The following is a 20,711-nucleotide window of genomic DNA, read 5'->3' as shown; positions in this document are numbered from 1 at the left end:
CAAACATCCTATTATACATGAGAAATCGTAAATGCTTGGGCATCAAAAGTGGGAGCTGTGATCCTAGCTTGGGGGCAGCACCGGGTAGGCGGGCTTCTCTCTGCTATGAATGCCTTCTGGGCGCCCGGCGCGTCCAGCCTCGCCCAGAGCCGCCCGCGGTCGAGCACATCTGACCCGAGTCCGCTTGGGCACCGGCTCCCGCACCCCACCCGCCGGGGTGATGACACACACCGGAGTCGAATTACAGCCCTGCAATTAACATATGAATCTGACGAATTTAAAAGAAGGAAAAAAAAAAAAAAAAACCTGAGCAGGCTCGGGAGTCCTCTGCACACAAGAACTTTTCTCGGGGTGTAAAAACTCTTTGATTGGCTGCTCGCACGCGCCTGCCCGCGCCCTCCATTGGCTGAGAAGACACGCGACCGGCGCGAGGAGGGGGTTGGGAGAGGAGCGGGGGGAGACTGAGTGGCGCGTGCCGCTTTTTAAAGGGGCGCAGCGCCTTCAGCAACCGGAGAAGCTTCGTTGCACGCGACCTGGTGTGTGATCTCCGAGGGGGTGGGGGAGGGTCGAGGAGAAAAAAAAAATAAGACGTTGCAGAAGAGACCCGGAAAGGGCCTTTTTTTTGGTTGAGCTGGTGTCCCAGTGCTGCCTCCGATCCTGAGCCTCCGAGCCTTTGCAGCGCAATGTCCCGCCTGCTGCATGCAGAAGAGTGGGCTGAAGTGAAGGAGTTGGGAGACCACCATCGCCAGCCCCAGCCGCATCATCTCCCGCAACCGCCGCCGCCGCCGCAGCCACCTGCAACTTTGCAGGCGAGAGAGCATCCCGTCTACCCGCCTGAGCTGTCCCTCCTGGACAGCACCGACCCACGCGCCTGGCTGGCTCCCACTTTGCAGGGCATCTGCACGGCACGCGCCGCCCAGTATTTGCTACATTCCCCGGAGCTGGGTGCCTCGGAGGCCGCTGCGCCCCGGGACGAGGCGGACGGCCGGGGGGAGCTGGTAAGGAGGAGCAGCGGCAGTGCCAGCAGCAGCAAGTGCCCCGGGCCAGTGAAAGTGCGGGAACAGCTGTGCAAGCTGAAAGGCGGGGTGGTGGTAGACGAGCTGGGCTGCAGCCGCCAACGGGCCCCTTCCAGCAAACAGGTGAATGGGGTGCAGAAGCAGAGAAGGCTAGCAGCCAACGCCAGGGAGCGGCGCAGGATGCATGGGCTGAACCACGCCTTCGACCAGCTGCGCAATGTTATCCCGTCGTTCAACAACGACAAGAAGCTGTCCAAATATGAGACCCTGCAGATGGCCCAAATCTACATCAACGCCTTGTCCGAGCTGCTACAAACGCCCAGCGGAGGGGAACAGCCACCGCCGCCTCCAGCCTCCTGCAAAAGCGACCACCACCACCTTCGCACCGCCGCCTCCTATGAAGGGGGCGGGGGCAACGCGACCGCAGCTGGGGCTCAGCAGGCTTCTGGAGGGAGCCAGCGGCCGACCCCGCCAGGGAGTTGCCGGACTCGCTTCTCAGCCCCGGCCTCTGCGGGAGGGTACTCGGTGCAGCTGGATGCTCTGCACTTCTCGACTTTCGAGGACAGCGCCCTGACAGCGATGATGGCGCAAAAGAATTTGTCTCCTTCGCTCCCCGGGAGCATCTTGCAGCCAGTGCAGGAAGAAAACAGCAAAACTTCGCCTCGGTCCCACAGAAGCGACGGGGAATTTTCCCCCCATTCCCATTACAGTGACTCGGATGAGGCAAGTTAGGAAGGTGACAGAAGTCTGAAAACTGAGACAGAAACAAAACTGCCCTTTCCCAGTGCGCGGGAAGCCCCGCGGTTAAAGATCCCCGCACCCTTTAATTTTTGCTCTGCGACGGTCGTTGTTTAGCAACGACTTGGCTTCAGATGGCAGCTACATTTGATGGTTTGCAAATGCCGCCGCTGTTCCAAACTTCCTGCGGTCCATATTGTTTGATGAAAACTTTGTGTTAAAATTGTGTCCTTTCCGCCCACCTTCTGCTCCCCCTGTAGATAGATACGGTATAATTGTATGTACCCGTATATGGCATCATTATTCTAGTTCCCTGCTGCCAATACACTGCTAAAACGTCGCATCTTCTCTGTCACTGGTTTGGGTTTAATTTATTTTACGCCCTGGGCATTCATCCTTGTGTGTTGCGCACTCAAGTGTGGGAGATTTAGTCTTCCGAAGTTGTTTTCCAAAATGCACAATGAAACGCAAAATTAGTGCTTCCAAAGTGGATAACTTTTGACTATGGAATTGTTAGAAAACATGGAACTTTAAGGTTTATATATTGTATAAACGTACCCAGTATGTGCATCCGATCGCGAGAACGTTGGCGTCTTTTAGGAAACTTGGCGCACGCACTTTATCAGCCGCTGCTGCGGTGGTGGCTCCAGGAGAAATTCAACTGCCAATTGCAGACCAGTTTTTTTTTTTTTTTTAAACACAGCCACTTATAATTCTTAAGCTCTTTGCAAATGTTTGTTTAAAAAATGAAAAATTTTAAAAAACATCTAGTAGTGTCAAAAGCATTTGGTCAATTTTATTTTGCTTTGTTAATATTAGAAAACTTATTTATTATTGTTTGCTACCATTTCTACTTATCTTGATTCATTTTTTACTTTTTCTACCCGAGATCATTTTATTTTAATTTAGCAAAGCCAACTGCCATTGTTTAATGTATTTTCTTTTGCAAATGATTAAAATAAACGCGAAAAGAAGCTTTTTTGTCACTTATTCCATGAGTATAACTACTGAAAACAATTTTCAAATGAATGACTTTGAAGAATTGAGTTAGGTCTTCTATTCAATGCCATTTATGCGATCTTACAGTTTTGAAGAAAAATGTTGTAAACTTGGTGCCTTCAGGTAGTATCAAAACCCCTTCAAAGAAAAGAACTCAGGTCAATAATTAAATTGTGAGTTAAAACTTCTTCCAAATTTGCAGTACAGTTTTGCCTCTTTGATGGCCAGGGTCTTCCCAGACTTCTTTACTCCTTGCCCCAACAACATCTGCAAGGGGGGAGGCCATGCGTTTTAGGTTTGCTAGAACCTAGCCTGGAGTAGTTAACTTTACCAGGGTTAGCTATGTCCACTCATAAAACCTACTCAAGCTGAAACTTTTTCACGTAGGTCAAGCGCAGTGCACACTTTCTCTGCCTCTCTCTCTCTCTCTCTCTTTCTCTCTTCTGGGAGAGGAAGACCAGAAGAGACAAAGATGATAACAGAAAAAAACTTGAGGGGAAAAAAGGAACGGGATTCATTGATTCAAAAATTAGAAGTGTGTAGTTGCCCTGGGAATTTGTTGACCTCCACTCATTTTTTTCTTTTCACACAATTCTGCTTCTCCCAGTGTAGAAGCTAATGTCTGCCTTTATCTTGTCTTTCTAAATTAGCTTCTATGTAGAAAATATTCAACTACGTTTTTGAGTCAATTGCAGAAACTAAACGGTGCTGTCACTCTCACCTCAGGTATTCTCACTAAGGAAAAACCTATTCTGGATCTCAGGATCATAGGTTTTGGAAAAGCTAATAGTCGTGTGTGTGCGTGTGTGTGTGTGTGTGTGTGTGTAGAGAGAGAGAGAGAGAAGAAAGTGGAATTAAAAAATAAATTTGGCAAACATGAGAGTAGGACTACTTATTAAACTAAATATTCGGCAACATTCCACTGGATAAACATCGTTGAATTTGAGACGCTGATTTTAAGCCAAGTCTTTTATCTTTTGTGGTCTCACTGGGATAACAAATTGCTGGGAAATGAAGCACCAGAAAGAGCAAGGGAAGGTTAGTGTAATCACTCCTACATCCTCTTCTCCTCCTAGCACCTTGAAAAGAGAAAAGCGCCAAAAAGGAAAAGGAAAGCGCCACAAACTGGGTTTGCAGAAAGAGTAATGCACGAGGGAGCGCAGGTTCTGGTCTCCTTAAGTAAGAAACTGCGGAACCAGCTTTTTACTGACCACCTGGGTATCTGTGGCTTTCAGCGGAAGCCGACCAGGCGATGCAAGAGAACGTCCGCCAGCTCTCTGGGAGAAGCAAGCAGGCGGCTGGTGACACTTTCCAGGGCAGAAATAATGCACCTGTCCCTTAGATAACCTTTTGCACCTACCGAATTTGCCGTGCTCACGATAAACATCAGGAATCTTCGGGCTGCTGAATAAATCAAGCGATTGCTTCTAACACATTTCCATTTCGCTCTCAATAAGCAGACCCAACAGGTATGAACATACAGCAACCTTGCGGGATGAGAGCACGCATATTTTTATAGTTATTTGCTTAGTGTGTTCGCATGCATGTGACAAGGACCTAGACTTATTTTACCTGTTATGAATCTGACTCAGAAAAGGACAGGAGGAAGGAAAAGGTGATTTCTTTTTTCCTCAAAGAAAATCTATGTTTCATTTTTCAAAACCATTTCTGTTCATTTTGTGTCAATCAAAGAGGAGAAAGACCTTGTTCAATGTTAATAATTTTCATTGGCTCATAGATATTGCAAAAACAGAAAGGACATCAGGAACATCTTCCTTCACATCTTTTAGAAATGAGGAAACTGCTGTCCCTAATTTGCCCCCAAAATCACACAGCTAGAAAGTGTCAATATCCAGAACTGATCTTAGTACTCCTGGCCACTAGGTCAATGTTCTCATAATTTTTTCTCTGAGGAAATCAATAGATAAGAGCTACAGCTATCTAAATGTTGGCGGGGAGGCGTTGTATCACCACAATAGGTGGATATTTATACTTTCAAATATTAGTAGCATTATATAGGAATTGAAGATAACCTCAGCTTCGTTTAAGGACATTCTTTACATTTCTCCTCAAGAGAAAAACAACCATAACGGAATATCCGAAATACTATACTGATATAGTCTTTATAACAATATAGAATTGGAAATACTATAACACAGTTGATTGAAAAGGGAGGATAAATTTTACTAACCCATTAAGACATGCACGAAAAGTCAAATCACTGTGGTAAATTGAGTGCTCAAAGTTCAAATGAGAGCTTTAACCCCTTTTCTCTCCATTCTATTTCTTTCTTTCTTTTTTTAATGCTGGCATTTCTTTGAAAGAGATGTACAATCACATTTCCATTTTAAGGTTCTGCTATGGAGTTTGCATAACAAACGTTTGGCAGCTCGCTCTCTTACACTCCATTAACAAGCTGTAACATATAGCTGCAGGTTGCTATAATCTCATTAATATTTTGGAAACTTGAATATTGAGTATTTCTGAGTGCTCATTCCCCATATGCCAGACCACTTCTGCCATGCTGACTGGTTCCTTTCTCTCCATTATTAGCAATTAGCTTCTACCTTCCAAAGTCAGATCCAAGTATCCAAGATACTAGCAAAGGAATCAACTATGTGTGCAAGTTAAGCATGCTTAATATCACCCAAACAAACAAAGAGGCAGCATTTCTTAAAGTAATGAAGATAGATAAATCGGGTTAGTCCTTTGTGACACTGCTGGTGCTTTCTAGAGTTTTATATATTTTAAGCAGCTTGCTTTATATTCTGTCTTTGCCTCCCACCCCACCAGCACTTTTATTTGTGGAGGGTTTTGGCTCGCCACACTTTGGGAAACTTATTTGATTTCACGGAGAGCTGAAGGAAGATCATTTTTGGCAACAGACAAGTTTAAACACGACTTCTATGGGACATTGCTAACTGGGGGTCCAACTTGACCAGAAAAAAAAGGGGGAAGTTAATTTCCTTAATCTTAACCAATGAATGACCAATATTTTCATAAGGCCTTTCTATTGATTTTAGAGTATTGAACCAAGTAAGCAGAGTGCTTGAACCAAGTGAGAGGTCTTTTATCAAAAGATAGCTTGTAATATTTCTCTCCTTTGCCCATTTGAAAGTTCAAGGAAAATATTATCAAATTTGTCTTGCCAGTTGCAAACCCGAATTAGAATTGGAAAGTAAAAGTAGCAGATGCGCTTATCAATTATAATCTAGACTTTTCAGTTGCAATCTAGAAAAACCAGCAAGAGCTGAAGAGCTGGTCAGCGTTACAGATAACCAATCGTAGTTGAATTGCTTGCAGTTATTTTTGTGAGAAGGGTTAGGAGATGGAGGCAGAAGGATATAATAAAGGCATAAGTTTTTCTCGATGTTATTGACTCTACATTCACTAACCGCCCTCGCCCCTAGGCCAAGCAGAGTCCCAGACGCCGACAGCTAAGGTTCCTCCCCTTCTCCTACTAGGCCCCTAAGGAGAAAGGGGAAACTGAGCGGAGAATGGGTTAAATCCTTGGAAGCAGGGGAGAGGCAGGGGAGGAGAGAAGTCGGAGGAGTATAAAGAAAAGGACAGGAACCAAGAAGCGTGGGGGTGGTTTGCCGTAATGTGAGTGTTTCTTAATTAGAGAATGGTTGACAATAGAGGGTCTGGCAGAGGCTCCTGGCCGCGGTGCGGAGCGTCTGGAGCGGAGCACGCGCTGTCAGCTGGTGAGCGCACTCTCCTTTCAGGCAGCTCCCCGGGGAGCTGTGCGGCCACATTTAACACCATCATCACCCCTCCCCGGCCTCCTCAACCTCGGCCTCCTCCTCGTCGACAGCCTTCCTCGGCCCCCCACCGGCAGAGCTCACAGTAGCGAGCGTCTCTCGCCGTCTCCCGCACTCGGCCGGGGCCCCTCTCCTCCCCCAGCTGCGCAGCGGGAGCCGCCACTGCCCACTGCACCTCCCAGCAACCAGCCCAGCAAGCAAAGAAGCTGCGCAAAGTTAAAGCCAAGCAATGCCAAGGGGAGGGGAAGCTGGAGGAGGCAGAGGCGGCGGCGGGAGAGCTGTGGGGTTGTTCAGGAAAAGTTGGGCGGGGGCTGAGGCACCTGAAGCAGTGAACCAGGACTAGGAAGCAAGCGCATCCTCCTGCGCGAGCGGGGATGCAAACGCGCTCCTGAACCCATGCAACTGCCCGGTATTTGAAGATCTGCTTCTCTTTTCCAGCCAGAGATGCATTTCTTCACTCACTCTGTTATTCTAAAGACTTTTTTTCTTTTTTAATGCTAGTAAAATTCTCAGAGTTTAAACGAGAAGCCAACATATGGGCGTTGTCTTCCACGTGTCGATCCACGTGACTCTTCTTTCCTTGGCTCCTTAAGAAAAGTTAAGCAATTCAATACAAAGATTGTAGGCCTTTCTCTTCTCAGGGTGCCTCTCCCTTTTCAGCTCTGCTTTCTCTGGTCCCAGACAAACAAATTAGGCTTTTGCTGCCTAATCTACAAGTAGGCCGGGCCCATTCTGCAAGTTCATACTTTTCCCCAGGGAGACAAGAAGGCTCCTCCATAGAGCTGAAAAACAAGGTGCTCTTCAATATAAGTATTTTTCACTATTGTTTTCAACAATTCTGATTAGTGAGTTAAGAGACATGATAAAGAAAACGCTGTTTGGATGTCCAGCAGGTTCACCACAGCTGCAAGGCCTAGATACTCTTAGGTTGATGAAGAAGGTGTGAGCTAGGATTTGGGGTCTTGAGATTTCTCAAGCCAAGAGATGTCATTACTCTTTTGGACCACTGGCCACTTGTTTGTCATTTCTAGATACAGTTCCCCACAATCCCTCCCTCCTTCCTGTCCCTACGAACTCTTAAAGATGGGGTGCTGGTAAGGGAGGGGCTAGGATTGGAAAGGATCTTCAATGATCTGGGGCAGGGGTGAAGTAGCATTCAAGGGAGGAGTAGGCATCATTCTTTGTACCTTAGGGGCCACAAAACTAGGAGAGATCTGAAATCACTGGGCCACCAGTTGACCAGGAAGATGGGAGGCCAGTTCTTTCTATTTTCAATAATGCATCTGCTTCTGGAAACAACCTAGCAGAAATGTACAGGATTGTTTATTTTCTTTAAGTTTTCTTCCAACCCAAGGGATGTTGATTCAGTCAGTCAATGAAAAATCCCAGGAATTTGCATACAGGGTTTCCAGGCGATGCAGATACTAGTAGAGCAGAGGATTCCTGAGACACTAACGTAAGGGAGTTTCTGTCAGATACCTTCTTGAGATTGCCTACGAAAACGGAAACTAGCTAATAATTCCCCCCACCTCCTTATGCAGTATTGGTATTTTTTTGTTTTGTTTTGCTTCTGAAAGAAGAGAAGCAGGCAACATAGTTTCTTGGATCCCATGACTTGACTTTGTTGTTTTCAGGCTATTTGGCCTGGGACAATGTGATCCAGGCCTAAGATGTCTCAATTTCAAATGTGATACCAGCTGCCTTTGGAGGCATAAGGGCATCATTCCAGGAGGTAAAACACATTCGCCCTCTGACTGTCCAACATAAGTGACTCAGTGGGAGAAGCCAAAATGACAACCAGTGAGTGTTTATGAAAAGCAAGGAGCAAGAATTTGCTCAGGCCAAACAAACTCTAAAAGAAATAGAAGGATGGGGGAAGATTGTCAGAAAGCCCTTGGTTTAAGGTAGGTAGACCAAGTCACATCACTCTGTAATAACTCTAGCCTGAATTTGGAGGGTCATCAAATTTGATGGAAACATTAGGCACCTATCAATTGACTGAAGAAATAGCTATTCTGCTGTGCTGGTAATGGCAATCCGAGAATACAGAGAAAACCATTTTCATGATGTAGAAAGGCAATGAGCCCAGGAAACAGTGTAACTTCCTTTGGTGACTAAGTCTTTTATTTCTTTCAAACTCTTCCTCACTGTCTCATATAACCCACATCCCTCTTGTTTTCATCAATGAATGGGCACTTACTGAACACCAATCTATATCAGGGGAGTTAACCACCCTAGGAGATGCCAAAGAATAAAATAGAGCTCCCTCTCTTAAAGGACTTAGAACGTGGGCCAAGCGTGGTGGCCCATGCCTATAATCCCAGCACTTTGGGAGGCTGAGGCAGGTGGATTGCTTGAGGTCAGGAGTTCGAGACCAGTCTGGACAACATGGTGAAACCCTGTCTCTACTAAAAATACAAAAAAAAATTAGCCAGGGGTGGTGGTGCATGCCTGGTAATCCCAGCTACTAGGGAGGCTGAGGCAGGAGAATCGCTTGAACCTGGGAGGCGGAGGTTGTGGTGAGCCAAGATCGCACCATTGTACTCCAGCCTGGGCAAGAAGAGTGAAACTCGGTCTCAGAAAAAAAAAAAAAAAAAAAAAGAAAGAAAGAAAGAAAAAATGACTTAGAACAGTTGGAATCTCAGAACAAACATAGAAAAAAAGCTTCATCTCCTAGATGAGGGTAGCATTATAGCTACAAATGAGCCACAGCATTGTCGCCTTATGTTTGCCATCACATTATTTCATTCACAGTTCCAGGTGTATCCTGTGCATAACCTTCGTTACCCTCAAAAACAGTAGAGATTTTGAATGACCTGAAACCATACAGCTAATCTTTTAAGGTAACCACTTTTGACCTCAGAGAATACCTTTATTTGTTTTTTTATGAGGTTGTTAGGGTGTAGTCATAATTTCGTACCAGAAAAAGAAAATGAGGTTCTGAGAGAGATTTGAATATCTTGCAGAAGGTAACGTAGTCTCAGTAGATTCATGGCCACAGAAACTCAGGTCTTTTCTCAGCCTAGGATCAGTGTTTTTTTCACCACATTTCACCTGCCTTGGGTTCATATTTTGAACCAGCCACCTCGTACTTGCTTCTCCAGTTCTTGTCAAATGTGGAAATAGTAGAGATCTCTGAACTCTTCTGTTTTACATTTGCTCCAGAGGGAGGTAAGATAGTTCTTTGGAGATGGTTATGGAGCAGGCTCCATTTCCACATGATAGATTCAACAGACGTACTGGATAGAGTAATTTTCATTTAGAATGCCAGCTTTGCTCCTCTGATGTGATTGATACTGGACATGATTGCCATTTATGGCATATTGACATTCATTTCCACTTATATCTAGAAAAACCCATCCCAATGCTAAACACAAAATAGGAAATGAGGCTAAAGAGTGTTATATGAAAATGTGTCCTGAAGAGTAATGGCCTGAAAGCAGGTATTTCCCAAAATTATTGCCTGATCTATGCTTGCAAAAAACGGCAGGGAAAATCATTCTTATTGAAAGGAGAAGTAAATTTATCTGTTACTTTGTAGCTGTGGATTCATTCAGTGACAACATACATATTTTATTCACCTGGTCATTGGAGCTGTTGGCTTTTTCCCCTAAAGCTTCCTACAAGGAAATACCACTGTCCTGAGTGGTTCAATTCTAAAAAATATTTCTTTGTTTTGAAAAATTCTGATATCTACCTGTCATGAGTCAGTACTCCATTTTATAACACCTCCAGATTCATTGGTTTAAGGCAATTTCTTTTGTATGACTTGTAACTTCGAAGTATTCAATCCCCCAAGGAGTGAAGCAGGGAGTAGAGAGGACTCGAAAAGCAGAATATATTCCTATTCAAAAAAGCAAAGTTCACAAGCAGCCACAAAGGTCAGATCTTAGGATCAAGGGATAAACATTGTACTTGCAGTGCTATCTAGAAATTTTTCCACAGGTTATTTAGCCCCTATTACTCCCTCTCCCCACCTGCACACCAGGACAGCTCCTAGGGATTTAGGTCAGAGCACTTTTTACCACAACCTAAACCCATATTGCTTGTTTGTGGGGTGGGGAGGGGGGGTACAAGGGGGAATGGAGTCTTGCTCTGTCACCCACGCTGGAGTGCAGTGGCGTGATCTCACTGCAACCTCCACCTCCCGGGTTCAAGCGATTCTCTTCCCTCAGCCTCCCGAGTAGCTGGAGTAGCTGGGACTACAGGTGCTCGCCATCACACTTGGCTAGTTTTTGTATTTTTAGTAGAGACAGGGTTTCACCGTGTTGGCCATGCTCGTCTCAAACTCCTGACCTTGTGGTCCACCTTGGCCTCCCAAAGTGCTAGGATTACAGACGTGAGCCACCATGCCCTGCCCAGATTGCTTCCTAACATGTCCTGCCTTGTGGTACCAGATAACTCACCTGGACGAACATTCCCCACTATTTTGGGACATCTACATGGCTCCTATTTCTAGAAAAGGAGTGTGAAGCTATCATGTAGACCTTTCCTGCTTTCTCTGAGAATGATCCCAAATGTGTTCACTGTAGGCAAGAAGGCTACTTTCCCAACATTTTGTTCAACATCTCTTCTTTTTCCTCCACCTTCTCCATTCTGCCACAGAAAGGTGTAGATTTACCCAGACCAAGGGTATTTGCTTGGGTTTAATGTTTTCTCATAGGTCCTCCCCCTACACAAGCCAGTTTGCCCAAGGACTAGAGAGATGGGGAGAAGGAGGCATGGTTATTCAGCCAAAGACTATATTAATGAGGGAGGTTGAGTCTTCTCCGGGCCTGTGGAAGATGAGGAGTAATTTGCTAAGGTGTATTTGGGAGACCCTCCAAAGTACTGTTCCAGGTACCAGGCATTTTATATGAAGGTCCTTCTTGAGGGAGCCTCCTCATCCTCACACTACTGAGAAATAAAGAAAATAATTCATCTTGTGGGCTAACGGTCGTCCTCAGAAGTCTTTCACCTCTGAGATCACCTCCTTCTGGGTTTCTCCCCAACACTTCAAGGTCTGGTGAAGATTCTTTTTTCTCCTGGAAACCCATACAAAGTTCTCTCACATTCCACTGGAATTTCAAGTTTGTTTTTAAGCGCCAGCCCCTTGAAAGCAGGAACCTGTGTCTAATTTGAGTTTGCCACTGACCCAGTGACAGGCAGATACTGCCCATGGAAGAGATAAGTGAGATTCAAGCCCACCTAGGCCTGTATGTGTTCTGCCTGGCCACAGAATTCCTTGTCTTGCTTTCTCTTTAGATCAGATGCTTTAAACTAATTACAGTCAACACTGGGACTTCTTTCTGTCCTGAAAACTACAAAGCCTTTCTAACAGGGTTTCCCCTCCCTTCTTTAACTTTTTGCCTAATCTCTGAAACCCCTAGACAGAGTGAAATACTCCGTCCACTGTGCTCCAGTGGTCCTTCTAACAACTGACACTTTTTTAAAAGCGCATTTGTGGAGTCAGGGCAAGGTCTTATCCACCGTTGGATGCGAGTTATCAGAAACCCCAATACGCCTTTCCAGGATTTAGTTGGACAGGCTGATGCCCTCAGGCCAGTCTTGGGAAGTTGCTTCCTTCTCTGGCCCTGTGCCGTCTTACAGTGCACTGCCTGCACTGCCGTGGCAGAGTGTAACTCAAGGGGTTACCCTGCATGATCCCCAGAAGGCAGAAACACGATTCTAGCATCTCTTCCCCTTGCACTTTCTCACTACCTGTGTCGCCTGGCTGCATTTTCTACCACATTATTCCTTTCTACCACCATCTTTCCTTCCCTTTCATGAGCTCTCACATGCTTTTCACTCATTCTTTTCTAGCAGTTTCCACTTCCCTATCATTTCCCCCCAGTCCTTCTGACATCTCTTGGTCCAGTTGCCACCTTTTCTTCCCCCATTCCCTTGACCTTTATTTCCCAGCACTGGGCCTCCTTAGGCAGTGGTTTTATTGCATGTATTTTTTCCTTTACCAACACCCTAACCTCACCAGTCCCCATTCTTTGGGTCTGTCCTTCTGGTTCACCTCTAGCATGACACAGTCAAGACAAGACTTGAGCAGCCACTTCACTGCGTGGCGAGCAAGGCAACAGCACTTTTTCTCAGCAGCCCAGGCAGGCACTGGTACAAATTAATGCCTTGCACTCTTGAAAAATCTGCAGTGCTTCCTGCGGGAGCAGCGCAGGCCTCACCCCTTCATCCTGGACAGGGAGCACAGCAGAGGCAGGGAGGTGCAGGTGGGCATCAGAGAGCTAGGGAAACCGGATCTCCTGTCAGTGTGAACTGAAGATTTTTCTCCCCTATTCTTGCTTCCCTCCCCTCTCTCTCCTGACAGAGACACCCAGCAGTGTTTTGGTGGCTGTGCTGTCAACTTTCGCCTCCTAATCTCAGTTGATCAACTCGAGATCATTGATGCAGGTCAGCATCAGCCCATCTGTTTGATCAAGAGTCAGAGATCTCTATTTCTTTGCGGTCAGAATTCCTCCCTGGGGCAGGCACCCTGCTATAGTAACCTTCATTTAATACCCCTGTTATCATTAGCATCAGAGCTCATCGACACGCCTTTCCACAGAGGATCCCTGCTCCAGCCTAGAGGACTCCAGTGTCTTCAAGGAATACCTTATTGGAGTTCACCTTGACTGCAATCTGAAGGAAGTGCTACTGCTTTCAGCAACAAATAACCACTAAGCAATAAACATTTCAAGATCATTTCTCTCTAAAAACAATCTTCAATTTTCTCCATTTCTTTCCATCATGTACCCTTTTCAGTTTATCTTCATCTAGATGATAAACAAAATTCCCTCAAAGAGGCTATCTTTTATCAATGGGAACAATTTTTGTCCAACATGCTGTAAACTGGTTTGCAGGATACTTACAAAGAACAATAGGGGAAATGAAATAAACCATTCAGAACTGTGCCCTGAAGTTTACCAAGGTAATTGATCCTTCCACTGGATCCTCCTGAATTTTTCAACAGTAAACTAATTCATCTTCCACTGTAGATTTTGCCATTATTATATGTTTCACAAACAGCAGATGCTTTAAATGATTTCAACATTTACCCCATAAGTTAAATGAATAAGACATTTGGTTAAAATAATAACACTTCTAGAAATCAGAGAAAGAAAGATGAGAGAGAGAGAGAAAGATTGCTAGTGCAAAACTTGCATGAGGGATTTGCACCTGTACAACTTGTGGTTACTTAATGTCTCTTGAAATCTAGAAGTACTCACCAAGACAGCTGGCAAATAGGGGGTTAATCATTACAGAAAATGATGCATCATATCTTTTCAGTTTGGTTTATACTGAAGGGCAGTAAAGATTTATGCTTCAGGAGGATAAAACTGTTATTTTCAGAGTGTGGTTGTCTCCTTTGAACATTTATTTTCTGAGGCAATGTAGATATAGCTAGTCTATGTTATAGAACAATCCTAGTGCTCCCTAAAAGAACTCTCTGGTACTTTAATCATCTGGATGTATTAGGCTATGCGAAAACGTCTTGGGTTTCTGAAATGTTCTAACACCTAAGGCTTATAAGAATATTGAGCTATAGTAACATTTTAAAAACAGAAGATTCCTTAGACATTTTATTAAATTAGGTAATACTGTTTGTCTACATTAGTTTCCACTTTCTTGCAGTATTTTTCAAAAAGATAGTTTTATCCTGCAATATTTTTAATTACTGCTAACCGCATTTTAATTTAGAAAAATTTATGAGTTGGCCTTTTTTCCCTAATAGACAGTACGCTTAATTCTTTCTTATATTGGTGGAAAATTACTTCATGGATGTAGATAAGATAGGTATATCTTATTACTATATATCTCTCTGGTATTGTATTTTCCAGTTCCAGGAAGGCAAGATTGAAAGAGCTTTCTGTCACCAGCTAGTTATTAACAAAAACAGTATTCATTGCCTTTCTGGTCTTAGGCAGCATCTGAAGCTCCCTGCATTTCGATCCTGTGATTATTAACTCCCTTCCCACCAGTATCTTGTACAGGCCCATTATCTACTGTCAATATTTTTATAGCCTGTGAGGAGAAGTCCTGCTTACTTCCTGTTAGAAGGGAGGTAACAGGGTTTTCTCTCTCTTTTTTTAAGTAGATAAATATGTACTCTACAAATATGTTTGATGAGGAGGTAAGAAGGGAGGGAAAGGGGAGCCAAGCATCTGCTGTCTCACAGGCTCATTGTGTGGTTAATCATTGCTCTAGAATAGTTTTACAGGGTGTAGGCTTTCCGAAACAAGGATTACTGAAAGACCCAGGTTTGAAAACTTTTTTCAGTTCTGTTCAGACATGAAATCCTAGACATTAGGTATGGGGTTGTGTGTGTGTGTGTGTGTGTGTGTGTTGTTGTTGTTGTTGTTGTTGTTGTTGATTTTTAACCATTTTATCTTCATGTCAGCCATTTTGATTTTTTAGCTTTGAGAAATCTCTGAAGGAAATTTTCCTGAAAGAGATGAATTGATGTATAATCTCTATGTTTAACAAAATGGAGCTTCACAGCATAGAACTGTCACAGGGATTTGTTATGAAAACAGGGTTAGTGTTTCAAGGCTCTACTTTGTAAGAATAAATATATTTTAAAAGTTTATGCAAATGAAACATAGCCTTTAGTTCAAAGCATGTACTTTCAAAAGTAACTTTTATCATGTTCCTATATTCTCTATCTAGTGGCTGCTCTGATAAAATAAAAGACCAAGGCCAGTGATCATAGATGTGGGATAACACAAAATATTGTCATGAATCACAGTATTTTCAAATATAAATTATGACACGTAATGTTCAACTTTGAACATTTTTAAATTGAAAACATTTTTGTCAATAATTAGAAGATTCTGTGTTTATAGTTTTATCTTTTTAAAAGAGTAGTAGACTCCAAGTCAGTAATTCTGTTTTATTCCCAGTTTTCTCACTTATTAATTCTGTGTACCTAGGGCAAAGTATGCAGCTTTTCTGAATTTTAGTTTTATTATTTATAAAAGAGGGAAGAACAATTAAACTTGAGCCACCCACATCAGAGACTTGTTTTGAAAATCATATAACATAAAAGAATCATATAAGATCACATATATATATATACCAGGTTAGGCCAATATGCTGTAGCAACAAACAAGACCAAAATGTGAGTGACATAAGCAACAAAAGTATATTTCTTGTTCATAGTACAAAACAATCAGAGGAGGTCAACTGGGACTTAGCTGTGACCACAGATCAGCTGGTCTCTTATTACTTAGGCACCCAGAATGACACAGCAGCCACAGCCACCACCTCAAGCATTGCTAGTTACCAAATACAGAGGGAAAGAAAGCTCTGGAGGCAATTATATTATCTGCTTGGAACTGACACATATCACTTCTGCTCACAATTTATTGGCAAGAACTCCTTAGAAGGCCTCATCCTACCACAAAGAGGTCATTAAGTACAATCTTACCAGACTATAAATAGCATTAATGACCACCATAATTTGTAGTAGGAAATCTCCAATGTCAAATTGCTTTACAGGTGAATATTATTTACCAAAAGTAAACTGGGGATTTCCAGGAGTTAAAGCAGACATGAATTCGCAAAAATCATAGTACTTTTTGTGATTTAACTTTCTAAAATGAACTTACTTAGAGGTCTTTAAATTTAACAGTTTGGATACATTTGCTTGGAATTACAGAAAACATTGACCTAGAGGTTACTAAAATGAAGCCTGACATTCCACTTGGCTTCAACCAGGTAACAGTTTTCCTAAAATAGAAGTCCTTATCCATTCACTAAGATACAATATTTTAAAAACAAAAGCGATAACACATAGATCTTGATGCAAAAATAGCAATAACAATAACGATGCTGTATTCATCACTTATGGATAAACCAATTATTGCCAAGATGAGACAGTCAGAAGTCATTGCAAGACTTTTGGGACAATTACAGGGAAAATAAGTTCTGTTTCATCAGATCTGAGAAACTACAAGATGTAACCCTGGTGTCATGAGTGGTTATTTCTATCATTACATGGATACAAGTTGCCTAAGAAGATCACCAGTCCAGCAGAAAGCAAAGCAAAGATGGAAAGAGAAAAAAGGGTGAGGGTGTGTGTGTGTGTGTGTGTGTGTGTGTGTATGTGTGTGTGTGTGTGTCTCAATCTAATCACTTAATGTTTTTAAATTCAGCATTCCTAAAATTAGTTATACTCTCTAGCTTCCCAATTTTTTGAGCCAATAAGTCCCTCTCTCCTCATTTTTTTCTTTAAATCAATTTGAATCGGGTTTCTGCCAATTAAATCTAAAAGTATCCCGGTTAATACAGAAATTTAGTGTATTTGTTACTGTGCTAGACTCAGTCAACTGCTAAAAGGATGAGAATCTCAAATTATATCCTAAGAATAAAATCAAATTTAGAATCAGAATATATGCTTTACTAATGTATCCATAGTTTATTCTCTATTATTTGGGTCACTTTGATAAAAATGTTTGCTCCGTTTCTAAGTTTTGGCCTAGGCTAAGTCAAGGTGGTCTTTCGGCCAATTGTGCTAAACTAACAAGGGTGGTGAGCAGAATCCTATCCCTATTTAACCTCTGAAGCAAAGGCAACTACGTTTCCATAAAGAAAAAAATTTAAAGTGTTCCATACAATGTTCATCTTTGGTCATCAGTTCATCTAAGAATTTTTTCAATTTTTATTGAGTACTTGCTATGAGCAGCATTGCATTAAATTCTAAATTACAGAAGGTTTTTGGGTGAGGGTAGGTTTGGGTTTATTTTAAAGCATAAATAAAATGTGTGTGGGCCGATTGCTTTCTAGATGCTGAGAAGACAGATCATTGCCTTCATGGACTCTGTGCTCTACTGAGGAGAAAGAGAGACAGTAACAAGATAATAAGCATAATAAGTAGTGGTTTACGTAGTGATCATCATTAAATGGGAAAGTTAAAGGAAAGGAAATTAAAGTCATGCAGTGTTGGGGAAGAGGTTGAAATTTTATTCTGAGTGGCCAAGGCAAACCTTGCTGAGGTGACTTAGGACAAAAGACCAGAAAAGTGATGAAACTAGTGAGCCCTGTGGATAACTGGTCATGAGGGTGGGGGTAGGGGTTGGGGGAAGATGAGAAGGGGAATATTTTAGGTAGGCAACAGTAAGTGCAAAGGCCCTAAGATGGAAATGTGCCTAGTGTGTCTAAGGACCAGCCAAGAGTCCAGCACAGCTGATGTGGAGTGAGAAGAGAGAGAGAGAGAAGTTAGAGAAATAAAGAGTTGTGAAGAAGGTTCTATCAAGAGCAGAATCATCTATGGGCTTGTAGGTTAGAGAAGGAACTTGATTTTTACTCTGAGTGAAAAGAGAAGCCATATCTGGGTTTTGAATGGAAGACTGACACTATACGACATGGTTTAATAGCCCCTCGCTGGGTGTTGTATTGAGAATAGACTGTAGAAGGGTGAGAGTAGCAGGAGTTAATCCAGGTGAGAGGGGATGCTGGTTTGGGTCAGGTAAATAATGTGAATGGTGAGAACTTGTTAAACTCTGGACATAATTTAAATGTATAGATAATGCTAGGTTGGTGCAAATATAACTGCATTATTTGCTATTGAAAGTAATGGCAAAAACCGCAATTACATTTGCACCAACATAATAGGATAGGCTGACACTGGAAATGAGATATGACAGACACAGAGGGGACTAGGATCACACTGAAGTTTTTGTTCTGAGCAACTGGAAGAACAGTGTTGCTAGTAAATGAGATGAGAAAGACAAAAAACAGGTGGGAGGGAAGCCCAGTTTTGGACAAGTTAAGTCTTCTTTAACGAGCTACTAATGACTCCTCTGCCAAATATCAAGAAGGATGAATCTGTGTGAAGAAAAAAAAATGAAGTTTTATTAATTTCAAAGAAGTAGTAGTGGAGGGAATTTTATGTATCATTAGGCAAACTGAGTTTTAATCACTTAATGCTTAGGCATCTGAACTCTAGTGTCAGAGTGCCTGGGCTCAAATCCTGGCATCACCACTTACCATATGGTGTGACTTCAAGTAACTTGCTTACTTTGTTTCTTCATTTTTCAGTTGGGTATAATAATCTTACTATTTTATAGATTTACCTTTCTATGAATACGGTCCACTAATACAGTCCACTAATACAGTGGACTGCACATAGTGAGTAGGCAATAAATATTCGCCAGTAGTTATCAATATGGTTTGTTGATATGGCTTGGATTTGTGTTCCTGCCCAAATCTCATGTCGAATTGTAATCCCCAATGTTGGAGGTGGGACCTGGTGGGAGGTGACTGGATCATGGGGGCAAATTTCCCCCTTTGATGCTGTATTTGTGACAGAGTTCTCATGAGATTTGGTCATTTAAAAGTGTGGAGCACCTCCCTCTTCTTTCTCTTCTTCCTGCTCCATCCATGTAAGAGGTGCCTGCTTGCCATTTGCCTTCTGCCATGATTGTAAGTTTCCAAAACTTCCCAGCCATGCCTCTTATACAACCTGTGGAACCATGACCTTTTCTTTATAAATTACCCTGTCTCAGGTATTTATTTACAGTAGTGCGAGAACAGAATAATACATTTGTCTTTCTTGTTAGACTGAGAGCTCATTAAATTTGGGGATCCATCTTATTCTTGTTTTATTTGCTGCCCCTAGCAAAGCATTTGAAATATAGTAACTGTTAAATTAATAAGTGCATACAGCTAAGTATAATTGAGAAACGTTGGTACATTAACCTTCCCATAGAACTGGCAATTTAGTCATCATTTCTAAATCCAGATGGTAATGGCAAGAACAGTTCTGTACAAGTAGTAAAGAATGAATAGATCTTTGAGTTCAGAGATGTGAGGGAGGCTATATTAGGTAAAAGGAAGAGGCCAAAGGAAGGTAGAGAAAAGGAAAGATGAATTGTATTCCCTCTACTCAGATTCCACTTCTCTTTGAAACTGGGAGAATAGACTTCTATGCATTTCTCTGCTAAATGTTAACCAGTGTGAGCACAGACTCCTTGAAATTTAGTTCCTATATTTATACAAACTGATAGACTTGTGAGGATAAACTGAGATCATACATGTGAAATTTACTAATAAATGTATAAATCTACCTATAAACTTCAAAGAACTATTAGAGTACAATGTAAATCCCAAAATCTGTGCAGTAAGTTGTGCATTAAGAGTACTTGAGAAAGGTTGCAGTGCTAGGGAAGATAGAGGAAGCACGCTTCTGTCTCTCCCACTTAATGCAGGTATAAATGTTGATGCAACTATATGAAGATGCTGAAAAGTAAATTTTTGCAGGAAGATTGGAGAAAGAGCCCAGAATTTGAAGTTGCACCAAACCAGTGGTGAATTTTCCATTTTTCCCTTCCAGTATCACTTGACATAGGCTCAAGAGAAGTTCTAAATCCAGAAGCACACATGAGTAAACAGCAAAAAGCTTCAAGAAGATCCCTTTCTTTGTAAAGAAATTGTGGAAGAGGGGAATCCCATGGATCACAGAGAGAGGGGAATATCCTTACTTTTTAATCGTTATTTTTCCCTTCTCTCTTGCCTTAGCCCCCAGGCAATACTATTGTGGTGGTAGTGGTCAAGGAGGTACCTAAAAATCTGAAGAAGAATCCCTCTCTATGACTAAAGTAGTCCCAAGGGTATAAAGTTAATCCCCATTGGTTTTTTTCGTTCTCTGTCCTTCCGCAATTTTGGCAGTATATGCAGACCCAGTCACAAGAATATCATGGCAGACAAAGGGAATTTAACCCCTAGTTTTCTGTACAGTGGGCCAGGAAGTAAGGCCTGTGGGAGCCAGAGGTATTGGGGAGGTCATGGTGAAGGGGAAAATCAGAAGTCAAACTCATAAAAACATACATGCACTCCTGGGCTGACTTAAGAGCTGTGCACGCATGGAGGGAACACTTTTAAAATGAATGAGGAGTCTCATCAAAGAAATAGAAGACACAAAGAAAAATGATAAAAATTGTATAAAGTATCCAATAACATAAAAAATATTTACTAGATGGGATCAACAGCAGAATGCAGATGACAAAATGTAATAGGTAAACTTAAAAATAGGTAAATAAAAAAATCTTAAACAACAAAGACGAAATTTAAAAAGATTATAAAGAAATGAGCAAAGACTTAGGGGCCTATGGAACAATTCCAAAAGGTCTAAGTCATCAGAGTCCCAGGAGAAGAAAAAGAGCAAGAGGCGTAAAAAATATTTAAAGAAATAGTGGCTGAAAACTTCCCAAAT

General features: G+C 42.4%; 1 protein-coding gene across 1 annotated transcript; it reads left to right on the top strand.

Annotated features, from left to right (window-relative positions):
• Window positions 1-510: 510 nt before the first annotated feature.
• On the top strand, window positions 511-2,726 carry ATOH1 (atonal bHLH transcription factor 1). Its single transcript, XM_032163762.2, has one exon. It carries the CDS (start codon window positions 684-686, stop codon window positions 1,746-1,748), a length of 1,065 nt encoding a protein of 354 aa, XP_032019653.1. The 5' UTR covers window positions 511-683; the 3' UTR covers window positions 1,749-2,726.
• Window positions 2,727-20,711: the final 17,985 nt, after the last annotated feature.

The sequence above is a fragment of the Hylobates moloch genome, unplaced genomic scaffold, assembly GCF_009828535.3.
Source record: "Hylobates moloch isolate HMO894 unplaced genomic scaffold, HMol_V3 SCAFFOLD_2, whole genome shotgun sequence".
Classification (NCBI taxonomy): Eukaryota; Metazoa; Chordata; class Mammalia; order Primates; family Hylobatidae; genus Hylobates; species Hylobates moloch.
The sequence above is the reverse complement of the archived record's forward strand: the minus strand, read 5'-3'. Positions and strand labels throughout refer to the sequence as shown.